This window comes from Neopsephotus bourkii, unplaced genomic scaffold (assembly GCF_033783945.1).
Source record: "Neopsephotus bourkii isolate Nb327-2 ecotype Australia unplaced genomic scaffold, CSIRO-AGI_Nbou_v1 NB_191, whole genome shotgun sequence".
Classification (NCBI taxonomy): Eukaryota; Metazoa; Chordata; class Aves; order Psittaciformes; family Psittacidae; genus Neopsephotus; species Neopsephotus bourkii.
The window spans coordinates 160,187-174,870 of record NW_026900704.1 but is presented as its reverse complement, the minus strand read 5'-3'; the positions used below and the strand labels follow the sequence as shown (position 1 = coordinate 174,870).

At 57.4% G+C, this 14,684-nt stretch overlaps 2 protein-coding genes across 3 annotated transcripts; one reads left to right on the top strand and one right to left on the bottom strand.

The window, feature by feature from the left end:
• Nucleotides 1-3,844: 3,844 nt before the first annotated feature.
• Nucleotides 3,845-6,143, bottom strand: ORMDL3 (ORMDL sphingolipid biosynthesis regulator 3). The gene is made up of 3 exons (XM_061375531.1): nucleotides 5,932-6,143; nucleotides 4,462-4,613; nucleotides 3,845-4,375 (listed from the first exon to the last, which is right to left on the bottom strand). The coding sequence occupies exons 1-3, from the start codon at nucleotides 6,103-6,105 to the stop codon at nucleotides 4,240-4,242; spliced, it is 462 nt and encodes a 153-aa protein (XP_061231515.1). The 5' UTR covers nucleotides 6,106-6,143; the 3' UTR covers nucleotides 3,845-4,239.
• Nucleotides 6,144-9,058: 2,915 nt separating this feature from the next.
• LRRC3C (leucine rich repeat containing 3C) lies at nucleotides 9,059-14,684 on the top strand. 2 transcript variants are annotated; one of them, XM_061375312.1, is made up of 2 exons: nucleotides 9,059-9,127; nucleotides 13,809-14,684. In XM_061375312.1, the coding sequence occupies exon 2, from the start codon at nucleotides 13,890-13,892 to the stop codon at nucleotides 14,667-14,669; it is 780 nt and encodes a 259-aa protein (XP_061231296.1). In that variant the 5' UTR covers nucleotides 9,059-9,127; nucleotides 13,809-13,889; the 3' UTR covers nucleotides 14,670-14,684. The 2 variants fall into 2 exon arrangements, with proteins under 2 accessions (XP_061231296.1, XP_061231288.1); XM_061375304.1 differs by lacking the exon at nucleotides 9,059-9,127 and adding an exon at nucleotides 12,340-12,413.

The following is a 14,684-nucleotide window of genomic DNA, read 5'->3' as shown; positions in this document are numbered from 1 at the left end:
TATTTGCTCTGCTGCTTTAAAAGCAAAACCTCTCTGTGTAACAATGCAAGGACCCAAACCCAGGGTTTTACAGGAATACTTTATTAGTTTCTCTTAGAATACTGTACAAAGGAGTAATAAAAATATTCACACTTTATTTTAGAAAGTTCTCTACATGAGACTCATGTATCCACAGCAAAAAGAGGAAAAAACCCCTACAACTTTGTACAGTGTCAGAATGTTCCCTTAAAACCCCAACTACTTCAACTCCAACTGTTCCAGGGAGGCTACAGACACACAAACACTTGCATGCTGAAAAGAGATTATAGGCAATGATAAAGCAGTATCAGTCACAAGAAGAAACGTTAATGGGTTGACAGTAGTAAGCAGCTGCTGGCCCTTTAGCAAGGGCCAGAACCGCGTGTCTATTAAAACAAAAATGAAATCATGACTAAAAAGAAGTACTTGGGAATTCAGTAGCCCCAGATCTCAGCTTTGCTTTTCTCTTTTTTGTTTTAAAGGCCTTTTCCTGGTAAGGGTTGGGCTGTTGGCCATCCCATGGGGTGTGTTAAAGGCATTGCAGGACAGAAGCATCAGGCTGTCAGTACTCAGTTGTTTTCTGACTTCCCTGGTGCAGTAACTGCCATTCTGTGTAAATACCTGCATGGACTTGACAGTGGCTTAGAAGAGGCTTTGCCCAGAACAAGATGGGGCAGGGAGACTTCTTCTGCCAGTGCCTGTGAATGGTTCAAGTGATGCTTTCCAGAGGCTTTTCTCCTTTGGCATTCATGGGAGAATGAAAAGGAAAAGCATCTGGAGTACCTGCTTACCCAGTAACTGCTACTCAGGCACAGGATGGAGCCTGCTGAAGTTTGCCCTGGTTACGCTGCAGGAAGCCAGTACAAGTTTGAGAGGCAAATCTGTCATGGTCAAAATCCCATTTAAAACCAGTAACAATCAATTGTCTCCTTCACACAGGTACTTGAAGAAAGCTCTACAGTCTGTATGAGCAGACAGTCCTTGTGCTCACCTTCTGGTCCTCCACGCAGAAGCTGGGCTTCAGCCTGGGATCACTGCTCTGGTGGCTGCAGGTATGGAAACCCTCCCTCCTGCCCACACTGTCCTGATCTCCTTTCCTCAGGAATCATTTATCCCTTGAGAGTTTTAGTATTTTGAGTCCACTCTTGTGCGTGTGCAAGAGCAGCCTTTGAGTGCTGAACATGCTTCTACATGAATTTAACGCACACAAAGAAACTAAAAGTGGTTTCAGTTCCAGGAGACCCAGAACTGTGTCCAGTTCTTCCAGGCCATTACAGTGGTGGTATCCAAGCGGAAGCTGAAATAGGGCACCACTTGCTCCTGTGATACGACATGAAAGAGCCATGCAACTGGCACAAAACTCTTTCACTTCAGGTACCCCTAACAAGTAGCAATTGTGGCTGTGGTTTTAATTACAATTCGCTTATGGTTTCTCTTCTAGTTTTGATTAATTCTCATACCTACCCTTAAGATGGGATCTTAAGGAAGAGACTATCAGATGTATAACTATTCAATTATTAATCTTGTGCAGATACTTACTTAACATACCCCACTGTTACCATAAAACCTTCCATTCTCACTTTCCCTATTTATCCAGTTTTCATCTATGTTCCCTTGATTGGATTAACTGTTTGAGTCTGAGTTAATTTCAGTTATTCTGTGGCATCTGTTGTAAAGAATGTCATTTGCCATGGAACACATCTGTGCTATTTTAATCCTTCGTGTGAACAAGGTAAATCAGAAAAACTCACTATCAGAATTAAGGCTTTGCCCAACAAGAAGTTTTAAACTTCAGGCTTTAAAAATTGCTTTTTGGAGGAGTTTCTAATCCCACCCTGGTTTAGGATCAGATGTTCCAGTTAACAGCACACGGGACAAGTTCAGACCCTCAGCTGCTGTAATGCCAAGGCTTTCAAGGAAACTGCATCGAGTGCTGAAGTCCACTGAGAAGAGCTGAGCCCTGCCTTCAGTTCACACTTAGGCTAAAAATACCAAAACTCCTCTGATTTTGGGTAATGTGCATGTACTTAAAAATAATCAGCACACATCTATACAGGAGTAATGGTTTTAAGGATACAGGGACTGTTTCTGTTGCAAAAAAAAAGGTTGTTTCCTTTTTGTTTTCTACCAAAATATAGTAGTTTTGTTTTCTCTGGAGATTTACCAGCCTGAGCTGTGGGCAGACACTGAGCCCTGTTAAAACAACATGCAGCCTGTGTTGCAGACCCAGCTGTAGCTGAGGACAGTCACCCTACCTCCGAGGGCGTTGATGCTACTGATCTCTCAGGCATTTCAGAGGTACTTGCCTGACAGAAATGTCTCTATTTTGAAAACAGTATTTTTTCCCAAAAGTCATTGTCTAGTAGCTTAAAGAGTATTGGCTTTAGGGCATATGGTACCTTAACTACAGCAGCAGTCCTTGCGTCGTGGTCGTTAAAAGCTTCACCCTCCCTCTCCAGTAAATTGCACGTGTCAAACTGGACAACAGCACTTGGGTATCCAGCCAGACTCTTTCCTCTTCCCACCTTCTTGAAAACTTCTTACCACTTCAAACGTTTCCACTCATCCAACATTAGGTAATGATTCTTTCTGCATTCCTCTGTGAGGTACATGAAATGTTTTTCCCTTCTCTGCAGCAGTAAGTCTGAGATAGAAGTAAAGCAGCTTGCCTAAAAATCTACCTGGAATAGTACTAGATCTTAGATGCAAACCTGAAGTTCCCATGTCCTATGGTCAGACCATCAAACAACTCAACAATATCCACTCCGACCTCTAAAGCTAATGCACAAACAAAAAGAACATATTTAAATGTTTATACCACTGTCCAAAGTGTGAGAGAAGCACTGACAACAAAAGAGAGGCTTTTACAGGGGAAGCATGAGGGTTTCACACATTCCATCAACACAACCCAAAATTAAAAACAATGACTTTGAACAGGAGAAAGCTCTCTCAGCCAGGGGATTGAAACCTGCAAACCTGCATCCTTTAGGTGGGAATTTAATGGGAAAAAGGCTTGATTTTGTTCCTGTACTAAATAATTATTACCAGGGACCCATTGTGTCCTTCTGTCGGCCAGGTCAGGCTGGTGCTGGTCGGTATTGCTCTCCTGCAGTCTCCTCACCAGTGACCACATGAGGACTCGTGTGTGGAGCTGAGTGACAGATTCCAGGTAAGCCAGAACTGGAACACTTGCTTGCCTCGAGTCAGGAATTGGGCCAAGTCCATGGCTAAGTGGAGAACTGGCAGATCCCAGTAACATGGACACGGACTTGAGCACCCAAGAGCTGGGCTGAGGAGAAAACAATCCAAATTGCAGTCACTGATTACAGCAAGCAGGCATCATCCATCCATCTTGCTTGGCCTGTACCTGTCAGTCTGCAGCTTCTCCCACACTGGTGCAGTCGCTGTGTGTGAGCTGCTCAGTGCATTTGGTGTCAGTCATCGCTGCCCTGCATGCAGCTCTTGGGCTGAGTGCTCAGAGTGCCCTTAAAAATCAGCAGTTTGGGCTGGGGAGCTGTTAATCAGCTTCTGGTACAAGCTGAAAATATCAAATCTGATGTAGGTTCTATTGAGCTGTCCCCTGAAGCACACGAAGGGTTCCACAGTAAAGAGGAAGTTGCTCAGGTTGCAGGTCACTCCTTCCTCTACCGGCTTTACTAAAGAGCTTCCTATCTCAGTGGCGTAAAAGATTGCAAAATAAGAATTTGCCATTCTCTTCCCACTTCCCTGCCCCCAAATCGAACTCAAACCCCAAAACAATCAGGTATTGGGAAAGCTTGGCTCTGTCCCTTTGAATTTCCCCCACATACTGCTTAAAGCACTTAGCTTCAGAAAGGGAAATATATTAAAGTGCATTTACCACAGCAATAGTACCAGCACTAAAAGCTTTTCCCCTCATCCCTCTTCCTTCAACGTCTGGGATAGATTAAAATCCCACTAGAATTTATCCTCGTTGTACCTTGAAGCCTGCATCTAGTTATGACACTGGAATGTAAGAAATCCAGTGCCATGCATCCTGCTTCCACTAAACTCTACTCTGGAGCTGGTTTAGGTTTATTGGGCGTGAGGATCCAGCATGCGGTGTATGTCTATCGGATATTGCAGTTAAACAGCTGCTGTGAAATTGCATCCCAGTCTGCGTGGGGAAGAAGAAACGGAACTAGAGAGAAGGAAAATCCCCCTCTCCCCCTGCTCCTCTTGCGTTCGCTCCAGCCACACAACTCAGTACTTGTTGATCCCAAAGATCCGGACTCCGTGGAACTGCGGCAGCTTGGGGATCAGGACGCTCATGAGGGAGATGGTGTTGATGACGAAGTGGATCCGGTCGTACTTTGTGTAAAAGCTGGTTAGAAAATACCTGGAAAGGAGGAGAACAGAGAGGGGGAGAGCTGAGTCACAGCACTTTGTGGTTTTGTCTCCTAGGCCAGCACATGAAGTACTCACAGGACGATGGGCATGATGGTGAGGAACTTGCGTGACGCTGTGAACTGCACTCCATAGTCCATCTGCTCCCAGTGCGTGAGCAGCCGAGCCTTGCCCTGGTCCGGAGTCTCAAAAGGAGTTCCTTTCACGGTATGGAGAAAGATGTACATGCTCTGTAGCAAACACAAACGCAGTGTGAAGCACGCAGGGGACCTCCACACCACCAGAAACGCTCAGCTTCATGAACGGCCGGGGGAGCTTGCACCAGCGCGCTGTGCCACTAGAGGGATGCATCCTCCCCGCTGGAAAATGCGGCTAAGAAAGTGGGGAGAGCGGGGAAGGAAAGCAGCCGGGGTTAGCTCAGGGCCGGCTGTCACACGTGAGGCCTCTGCTTCAGCTCCTGGGCGTAAGCCAAGAAGGTGGCCGCAAGATTACAGCGCTCCCGTCTCTGGGATCAGGAGATTAGTGTGGAATGGCTCTGCCGTGCACCAGCAATGCCCGAGGCTGTCTAAAAACAGTGCTGGTGGAGCTGTGGGCAGTGAGGATCTGTTCCTGCTCTGATTACGAGTGAACCTCTTGGAGTGGAACCCAGGGCACAGATAAACAGCAAGTGTCTGGCTGCATCACGTGGCTTTGAAGAGTAGCCACTGCTGGCCTTTAAACTCCTTTCTGTTCCCATGACCTCATTGTTTAAGCTGCCAGAGAAGGGGAAGGAGCTGGATGTAAAGCAGGCAGCTTGTGAGCTGGGCTCCAAGCAGCTCTAGTTACTGGTTTTGTGGGTTCCTTCTCTGCTAGATGTGAAAATCACCCCTGGTAAGGGGGTCACTTTTGCCTCTGGAATATTCTCAGGCTGAGGTATTATTTAGAATAAAGGATACAAAATCAATTGCTGCATCTCTGAGGTTTTTTGTCCCCTGTGCCTGAGGCTGAAGGGCTGCTCCTCAGCTGCAGGACATGCAGAGGCTTGTGCAGTGGAGGCAGTAAAGTAGCTCCTGGCCTGCACCCTGGAATGTGCCTCTGTGCCCCCAGCACAGCACTGACACCCATTCATCTGGGTACCTGCTCCTTAGAAGGGATGAACCTGGACTAATCTTTAAGCAGAACAAAGTTTGGGTATTCAGTTTGTTTTCCTAACTCTGCTAAGGCCAATTCAGGTTGTATCCACCAAAGTGAAGGCTGTCCTGCCAGCTTCTGTGGCCTCTCAGCTGAAGGACTTACCCTGCAGGCAAATTATTGCAGTGTCCCCTCTGAGCAGCCTCACCACATCTTTGCTGTCTCATCAGTACCCAGGCTGGATTTAAATCTATGCCCTAGAGGCAAAGATTGCAGTCTGAGGGGTGGAGGTTGAGTAACTTACACTGCATCTTTGGAAACAGAATGGGATTGTTTGAACAGGAATCTCCCTAGATGGCTCCCAAAAGAAGAGCTGGTGCTGAGGGATGATGTCTCCCTGCCCTGGGGGACGGCAAGCCAGCCACACCATTCCCTTACCATGTTGTGAATGATGTTGGTAAGAGTCCAAACCACGGGGACACTGAAGAAGGGGATGCTCAGGAGCACGACGTGCAGCAGCCCAATTCCAAGGATGTAGGACAACCAGATGCCCCGGCTGTTCATGACCCGGGTGTTGGGATTCACCTCGCTGTGCGCTGTCCCCACGTTCATGTTGGCTCTTGAGTTCAACAGGCACTCCTGAAACTAAAGCAGAGTTGGGTCAGTACTGAGAGCTGAGCACCCTCTTGCCCTCCATCAAACCTTGAACCTGTTGTTTGCTCTAAAAATCACAAGTTCACTTCTCTGCACCTCATTACTTTCAGTTTTAGAGCTGCCATTTGTGAGGGGAAGTTATCTGGGAGCAGTTTTGGGAATAACGTGTGGAAGCCTGTCCGTGATCTGCTGAAAGGTTTTCCTGGAACCAAAATGGGAAGGTTCAATCCTGGGATTGCCTGAGGAGACTCAAAGGAATACCTGAAGCTCTTCTGAAGTCACCACTGCAGTGTTAATCATGGCAGCACGTGGAGCTTGTTGCATGTTTATGGATTCAGCACATCTTAAACTGGGAAGAAGCATGTTTGCAGAATAAAGGCATGACAGCTCTACAGCAGCGCATCTGCCCATCAGTTCAACTCAGTTAACAGGGCTCTGGGGAAGTACCTTAATTCCCCCACGGGGAAGGAACAAGATTCTTCTTGAGGATCATAAAAAGTTAGAGATAATGAGGAAAAGTGCATTGGGAAGATATTTCATGAGCAAGAGCTGCAGAGGAGATGGCCCTTGCCCTACCTGCAAAGAGCTGCCACGTAGGAGGAACACAGATGTTTTTCTGCATCACAGACTGGTCTCTGTTGGAAGGGACCTCAAAGCCCATCCAGTTCCAACCCCCTTCCACTGGAGCAGCTTGCTCCAAGCCCCTGTGTCCAACCTGGCCTTGAGCACTGCCAGGGATGGGGCAGCCACAATGCCAGGACAGTGCCATCCTCCTGGAGACAGTGCAGATATCGGTGGGTTTTGGGTTGCTGCACTGATAGCACAGCAGGTATCCGTCAGCTTTCAGGGTTTCTGAGAAGATGAGAGCTCTGTTTTGCAGAGATCACAGGAAGCAGCACAAATTAGAACATCTGTAAAACTGAGTTATCTTTGAGATCAGGGAAGTTCTTGTGTAAAATCATCTTTGTCCCCTGGGGAAATGCAGTTTAATGCAGTCCATCCCTCGCCAGCCCCCAAGGTGAGGCTGCTTCCTGATGTCTGGCCTTGTGGTTGGGCTGCTTTGGTTCCTGCAGCTGGGAGGTGGTGTTGCTGTTCTCCAGCTCAGTCTGGGTCTCAGGAGGCGAGTCTGAGCCAGCTCTGACACAGCAGCACGGCCAACTGCCTGCTCCCTATGGAGCACTGGGCCTGGTGTGTGTCAGGAGCTGGCTCTCTCCCCTGGCCCTGCCCGGGGCTGGGACATGCAGTGAGTGCTTGGCTCCACAGCCCCTGGGATGCTGGCTGGAACTTCCAAACCTCTTTCACCCACACAAGGTGGCTGCTGCTCTGGGTTGCAGGCTGCCAAGGTGAGCTGAGCAGATGCTCACCTACCTCTGCTGCCCAGGTGACAACCAGGGCACTTATGGCTGCAGGTCTGGGGAGTGCTTGCTGTAAATCATCTCCCATGCCCGTACCCTAGGGCAAAGGATATCCTCGATATTCCAGAGGAAAGCCTGAAGCTTAGTCTGGAAGCTGGACTTAAGGGGTAGACTTGAGTCCTAGCAGGCGAAGCAGCTCTATCCCTAACCTGGTGCCATTCCAGAGGGCTTTCAGAAGGAAACCTAGGGGTTGCAGTGAAGCATGACACGAGTCAAGAAGTCTTGTTGTTGCAGCAAATCCCAAACAGAGCAACGATCCCTGTGGAATGCATCCCCAGCAGTGCTGTTGGCCATTCTCCTCCATACTGGTAAGGGCTCAGCTCTAGAAACTGCCTGGCTGAGGCGTGGACTGAGCATGGGGAAGGTGATGGTGACCTCGCTGGAGGCTTCCAAATCCAACTGCATCAAGAGCTGAACCCTTCAGCTTCCTCCTTGGGCTGGGGACCGAGCGGGTGGCCGAGGGGCAGATGGAGCAGCCACTGAGGACCCCGTTCTCCTCCTGGTGCCTCCGTTTCCTTGCTTGTAGCAATGAGTAAAGCATTAGAACATACAAGAGGTCAGTTTGGTCTTGCAGGAGCGACCCAATGACGTCAAACGTTCCGTGCTACAATGAGGATAATTCCACGTGCTTCTCCAAGCCCTTCCCCACCTTAAAACCACTTCATCTCTCAGCCTTTTCCCTCCTGAGTGGCATCTGCAGCCCTTGGCCGAGCTCTTTGCTCCCTTTGGATTGCACACCCGGCTTCTGCCGATTGCAAAAGCCTGGCTGAGGGCGCTGCGCTCCCTACCCCCATCCCACATCCCACATCCCACATCCCATGGTGTCTGCTTTTCCACCCGGGAGTTGTTCACCTGCAGCTCGCCGTGGTGGGAGGAAGCAGCCGGCTGCGGAGCTCTGCTTCCCCACGAGTGCTGCGGGGCTTCTGGGGACAGAGCAGCTTTAATGTTTCACCAGGCAGGGTGTGAAGGTCAGGGCTGTGCTGACGTTGGACGGTGTCTGTCCAAGGAGGGGAAAAGTCAGCTGTGGTTAGGCTGTGATGGCAGAGCTGAGCCCCGATCCTTCCCGACTTCCCACTCCCTGTCCATGTATCTGTAGGGAAAGCCTCGTTCCAGGGCTCGGGATGAACCTCAGGGCCGCCAGCTCCATGTCTGGTGTGCCAGCATCTCCTCGCTTCTGAGGAAAGGGGGAACAAAGCGACACCGGCAGCTTCCTGCTCCCTTTGTGACCCATCGGCTGCTGCTGAGTGCAGCCAGCACCCCACGGCACTGCTCCTGCTCCACGTCTGCTCCTGCCCCTGTCTGTCCAGCAGCATCGCTCTTCCCCAGTGCCTGGCACCCCGTTCTCCATCAGCCCATGGCGGGAGCTTCATCTGGGACAGCAGCCAGAGGGCAGGAGGGATCAGGTGCTCATCAGATCTTCCCACAACCCAAGTGATTCTGATCCCATGCCATTGTGAACCATGGAGCTGCTGAGGAGCCAGGATCCCTGCACCAGCCTCCCAAGTGGGTAACTACTCAAACCCCTCCTTTGCAAGGCGGCCTCAGCATCTGCACCGGAGCATCAGGTACGTGGAAGCTGCCCACAAACACGCCTGGGCTTGGAGGGAGAGGTCGGGCCGAGGCAGCGCCGCTTTGTGCCCTGCTTGGGCCTGGAGTCAGGGTCGGAATTCCACACTGGGAGAGCCGAGGGGGCCTGGGGCTGGCGGGGGAGCAGTGAGCGCTGCGGGGCCCTGGCTGCCGGACACGGGGATGATGACGGGGGTGGGGAGCGTCTCGGCCGGGGGCTCCTGCACCCCGCTCGCCCCACACGGACCGCGGGACAGGTCCCGGTGTGCCCCCTGCTCCCCTCCTCAGCCGCCGCTTGTTTATGGAGCGTTTTCCCCTTGGCACGGGCCCCGCTCCCAGCGCCGGGCCTGGGGCAGGGGACGAGGCCCCGCACCGGCCTCATTACCCCGGGTTGGGGTGGGAGGGTTTGACCGGGGAGGCGCCGCCGCTCGGCCCGCACTCACCTCGGCTCGGCTCGGCTCCGTTCGGCTCGGCTCGGTTCGGCTCCGCTCGGCTCGGTTCGGCTCGGCTCGGCGGGGCCGGGGCTGTCTCCGTCGCGCACCCACGGCCCCGGCTGCGCTCCCGGCGGGCTCCTCGCCGCCGCCCGGCCCGGCCCTCCCTCCGCTCCGCTCCGCTCCCCGCCCCTCCCCGCCGCCGCTGCACGCCGGGAGCTGTAGTCCCGAGCACCGGAGCCCGCCCCCGGGGCCGAGCCTGCGGAGCGGAGCCGCTGCAGGAGCCGGGGTGACTCCGGCAGGGTCCTTGCTACCGGAGAGCCCCATCAGAACCCCCCCCCGGAGGTGGCTCAGGCCCCAATGGGGCCTCCCTGCCCTGGAACACCGGGGAGGTCGCGCTGGGAGCTGGGGTGTGCAGAGCAGGGGCGTCCCCCCTGCAAAGCCTGGGGGGCGGGGGGGGTGTCCAGTTTAACCCTGCCTGTGTTCATGGTGCTCCCCGGCCTGCCCTGCGTGTGCTCGGGGCTGACCCCGCTGCCCATCGCAGCCGCTGCAGTGCGGGGATGCCGGTGCGGGGAGCGGGAATCCCGCAGGAGCGGGCCCTGCTCTGCAGGAGAACCACGCACGCAGCGAGCTCTATTTTTATCCCTCTCCTGCCTGGCTGAGCAGCTCCCTCTGCGCGGTGACATCTGATTTAGCAGCATCCCCGCACCCCGCTGGCTCCGCACGTGAGGGGGAAGCACAATGCGGAGGCTATTTTTAAACGCCCATCAATACGGATCCCTGCCGGGATGCAGCAGGCAGCATCCCCCTGCTGGGGTGGGCACAGGGGTGGGATCCCGCTCCCTGCGCTCCCCAGAGCGGCAACAGGGCTGCGGGGTTCCTGAATGGGGGATTCTGCCCCATCCATTGTCTGCCAGAAGCCTGGACCGGCGGTTCCCCGTTCTCAGTGGGCTCAGGGGCTGTTCCCATAGGAATTCCTAGGCCTTGCTTGCTCCGGCCTCCGCTGTGCTGGGAGCCGAGCTCACCTCTGGCTCCCCGGGGCTGCTGGTCCCACTTCCCGGTCGATACTGACTGTATTCAGCCCCGGTGCAGCTGTATTCAGCCCCCGTGCAGCTGTATTCAGCTCCGGTGCAGCTGTATTCAGCCCCAGTGCAGCTGTATTCAGCCCCGGTGCAGCTGTATTCAGCCCCGGTGCAGCTGTATTCAGCCCCAGTGCAGCTGTATTCAGCCCCGGTGCAGCTGTATTCAGCCCCGGTGCAGCTGTATTCAGCCCCAGTGCAGCTGTATTCAGCCCCGGTGCAGCTGTATTCAGCCCCGGTGCAGCTGTATTCAGCCCCGGTGCAGCTGTATTCAGCTCCAATGCAGCTGTATTCAGCCCCGGTGCAGCTGTATTCAGCCCCGGTGCAGCTGTATTCAGCTCCGGTGCAGCTGTATTCAGCCCCGGTGCAGCTGTATTCAGCTCCAATGCAGCTGTATTCAGCCCCAGTGCAGCTGTATTCAGCTCTGGTGCAGCTGTATTCAGCTCTGGTGCAGCTGTATTCAGCCCCAGTGCAGCTGTATTCAGCCCTGGTGCAGCTGTATTCAGCCCCGGTGCAGCTGTATTCAGCCCCGGTGCAGCTGTATTCAGCTCCGGTGCAGCTGTATTCAGCCCCGGTGCAGCTGTATTCAGCTCCAGTGCAGCTGTATTGAGCCACCTCTCCCTTGGCTGCAGCAGGGCAGGGTCCGTGTGGGGCCGTGCTGCACTGCAGGTGTTGGGGCTTCGGGTCCGTGGGTGCCGTGTCCTGGCACGGGGGACCTCGGGGGCGCAGCCCTGGTGCTGCTCCTGCTGCCGGGGTCTCTGCCAGCACCGAGCCGGGACTCGAAGCCCAAGCTCCCCCGGAGCCTGTCCCCTTGTCCCCTTGGATGCGGCAGGTCCCGGCGGCGCTGGGACTGGTGATGGGCACGGGGCTGCTCCGCTGCCCGACCCAAAGGCGCACAAGAGCCTTGCCCACGGCTCCCCGGGTGCCACCCCCATGGCCCAGGCCAGCCCCGGGACACGGGGTTGGGGTCCCGGGGGTCCCCGTGCCCTGCCCGGCCGCGCCTCTCCATCGGGCTTTGTTCTCCGGATGGAGCCAAGATCCAGGGCAAGCGCCTCGTAACCGGTTGATCCTCCCCGGGCAGCGGGGCTGGGCTCTCCCCCCACGAGGAGAACCGGAGACCGGGGGGCACCACAAGGACACAGACCCCCCCCCGCCGCGGTGATGGGCGGGAGCCCCGGGGATGCAGCGGGCAGGGGGGGCCCTGCGGGTCAGCGGGTCCGGTAACGGCGGCCGCTCTCCATGGTGCTGAGCGGCCCCTCCGGTGCCCCGGGGCGGCAGAACCCGGGTCAGCGCCGAGCCCCGGAAGCCCGGGGATGGCCCCCCCCCCCCATGGGCTCTGCCCCCGCCGCGGGTCGGGTTTCCCCGAGTAAGCGATGCCGGTGCCGGCGGGAGGCGGCGGGCGGGGAGGGGGGGGTTCCGGTTGTTCCCGACGGGCAGCGGGGACCCCCGGGGGCAGAGCCCATGGGGGGGGGGGCTCCAGTGAGGGTCCGGGGGGGTCCCCGCGCTCGGGATCCCCGCGGGTCCCCCCGGTGCCGCCCCCGCTGCTCATGGGGGGAGCCCCGGGGCAGAGCCCTCGGGTGCGGGGACGGGACCGGGGGTGCTCGGCGCTGCGCGGTTCCCCCCGCGGCGGGGCGGGCCGGGGGCGGGGAGCCCCGGGGAGGCCCGCACGGAGGATCCCGCCCACCGGCCCCGCCGCTGCCGCCGCCGGCTCCGGTCCCGCCGCGCTGCGCGGGGCGCGGCCGCTCCGGGCCGGGGCGCGGGGCCGCCCTCTCCAGGTGAGTCCGCACCGGGACCCCCCCCCCCCGGGGCCAAGCGGGAAGCGAAGCGGGGAGGGGGGGTCCCCGGCAGCGCGGAGCGGAGCTTCCCCGGGGAAGCACCGGGGCTTCCCTCGCCCGCACGCCCCCGGTGCGGAGCGGAGCCGGGGGGAACCCCGGGGCATCCCCGCCTGCACCGAGCGCACCGCGGGTCCCGCACGGGCAGCCCCGTCCTGCCCCAGGGGCTGGGCCCCCCCCGTGGCCGGGGGTTGATTTGTGCCCGTCCTCACTGGTCCGGAGCACCGGGGGATGGGGACCCCCCCCTCCCAGCCCAGCGCGGGGCCCCGAGAGCCGCATCCCCCCCGCGGGGTCCCCCCGGGATGGAGCAGTCCCTGCCCGGGTCACCGGTTCCCTGATGCCTGCATGGGGCTGGCTCCCGGTGCCCTTTGTCCGCTGTGAGCCCCGGTCCCTGCTCGGGGACATGAGGAGCCCCGGGGGGGGGGGGGCGGTGGTGCAGGGCTGGGGCTGCAGTGCTGTGACCTTGGGGTGTTTTGGCGTGGTTGGTCTGTGCTGCACTGCACAGGGGTCAGGGGGGCTCCGGGACCCCCCTTGGGTGAGCACCTCGGCCCCTTGGCACTGGGTTTGTCAGCGTGGGTGCTCCAGGAGCCCTCCTGCAGCACACTGATGGTGCCCTTTTGTACCGGTGTCTTTAACCACGGAGAGCATCCGCATCCTGCCCGGGTGGCTCCACCAGCACGGTCAGGATGGGGATGGGATGGGGCCGTGGTGGGACCCAGGGCTGGGGAAGCCGGGCTGAGCCGGGGCCTTATCCGGGACCCACCCTGGGAACTGGCCGCACGCTCAGCTCCAGTGAATTTCCTTTCTCTGTTTTCGTTTCTTTCCTGCTGACGTTTTTCCCCTCCGGAATCGAGGGCTGGATGGGGACCATGGTTACGGGGTGGTGTGGGCACCGGGCAGGGGACCGCGGCACCCAGCCTGCACCGGCACCCTCCAAAGGGGAAGACCCCGCGTGTGCCATGGGTGCTGCTGGAGCTGGGATGCGGGCACCTGCTCTGCCTCTGCCCTCATGGGTTTCCCATTGCGCTCACCCGGAGCCGGACCCGTACTGGGACGTCCCAGCCGTGTGCGAGTGAGCGCAGGAGCCATCAAACGCAGTGACCTTGGTGGGGCCGGAGCTCAGCCGGATCCAACCCCAGTGTTAGAGCCCAGCTGCAGGAGATGGCTTTGCTTGGCCCCTCAAGGCCTGATCCTACTGGATCAGGAGCCCTGAGCCGATGGCAGGGACGCATGGGCCGTGCTCCCTGACCCATCCCATCCCTGCCCCATGGCCGTGCTTGCAGCCGGAGCGCTCCTACCCCTTGCTCTGACGCTGTCCCTTTGCTGTCTCCCCCTCAGATGCACCCAGTCCAGCCGCAGCCACCGGCGCTGAGAGCTGCGGGGCCGGGGGCCCTGTGACAGCAGCAGCAGTGCAGGACCATGGCTACGGCAGCGCGGATCCCGCTCTGCTCCGTGACTGCGTGGCTGCTCCTGCCCGGCCTCCTCCTGGCCTCCCATCCCCGCTGGGCCGCAGCGTTCCCGCAGGGCTGCTACCCCTCGGAAGAGGAGGGGCTGAAGACGTTCCGCTGCAGCAGCGCCCGCCTCACCGAGGTGCCCCGGGACATCCCCAACGACACCAACAAGCTCTACCTGGACTCCAACCGGATCCCGTTCCTGCCCCGCGACGCCTTCCGGGACCTGCCCCTGCTGCTGGAGCTGGATCTGTCCCACAACGCCATCACCAGCATCGAGAGCGGAGCGTTCCTCGGCCTGGCAGAGCACCTCCGCTCCCTGGACCTGTCCTCCAACAACCTGGTGTCCGTCAGCAAAGACACCTTCAGCAACCTGAAGGCCAAGGTGAACCTCTCCAACAACCCCTGGCTCTGCGACTGTCGGCTGCAGGAGCTCATCCGCACCCTGGAGCTGGCGCCCGGCTCCTCCGGCGGCCTCGTCTGCAACTCCTCGGTGCAGGAGGAGCACGTGGGCAAAGCCTTCCTGCAGGTGATGGCCGACACGGACCTCTGCAACGCCTACAAGAAGACCACGGACGTGGCCATGCTGGTCACCATGTTCGGCTGGTTCACCATGGTCATCTCCTACCTGGTCTACTACGTGCGGCAGAACCAGGAGGACGCCCGGCGGCACCTCGAGTATCTCAAGTCCCTGCCCAGCAAGCAGCGGAGGTCGGAGGAGTCGTCCACCATCAGCACCGTGGTGTGAGGCTCCGGCAGGACT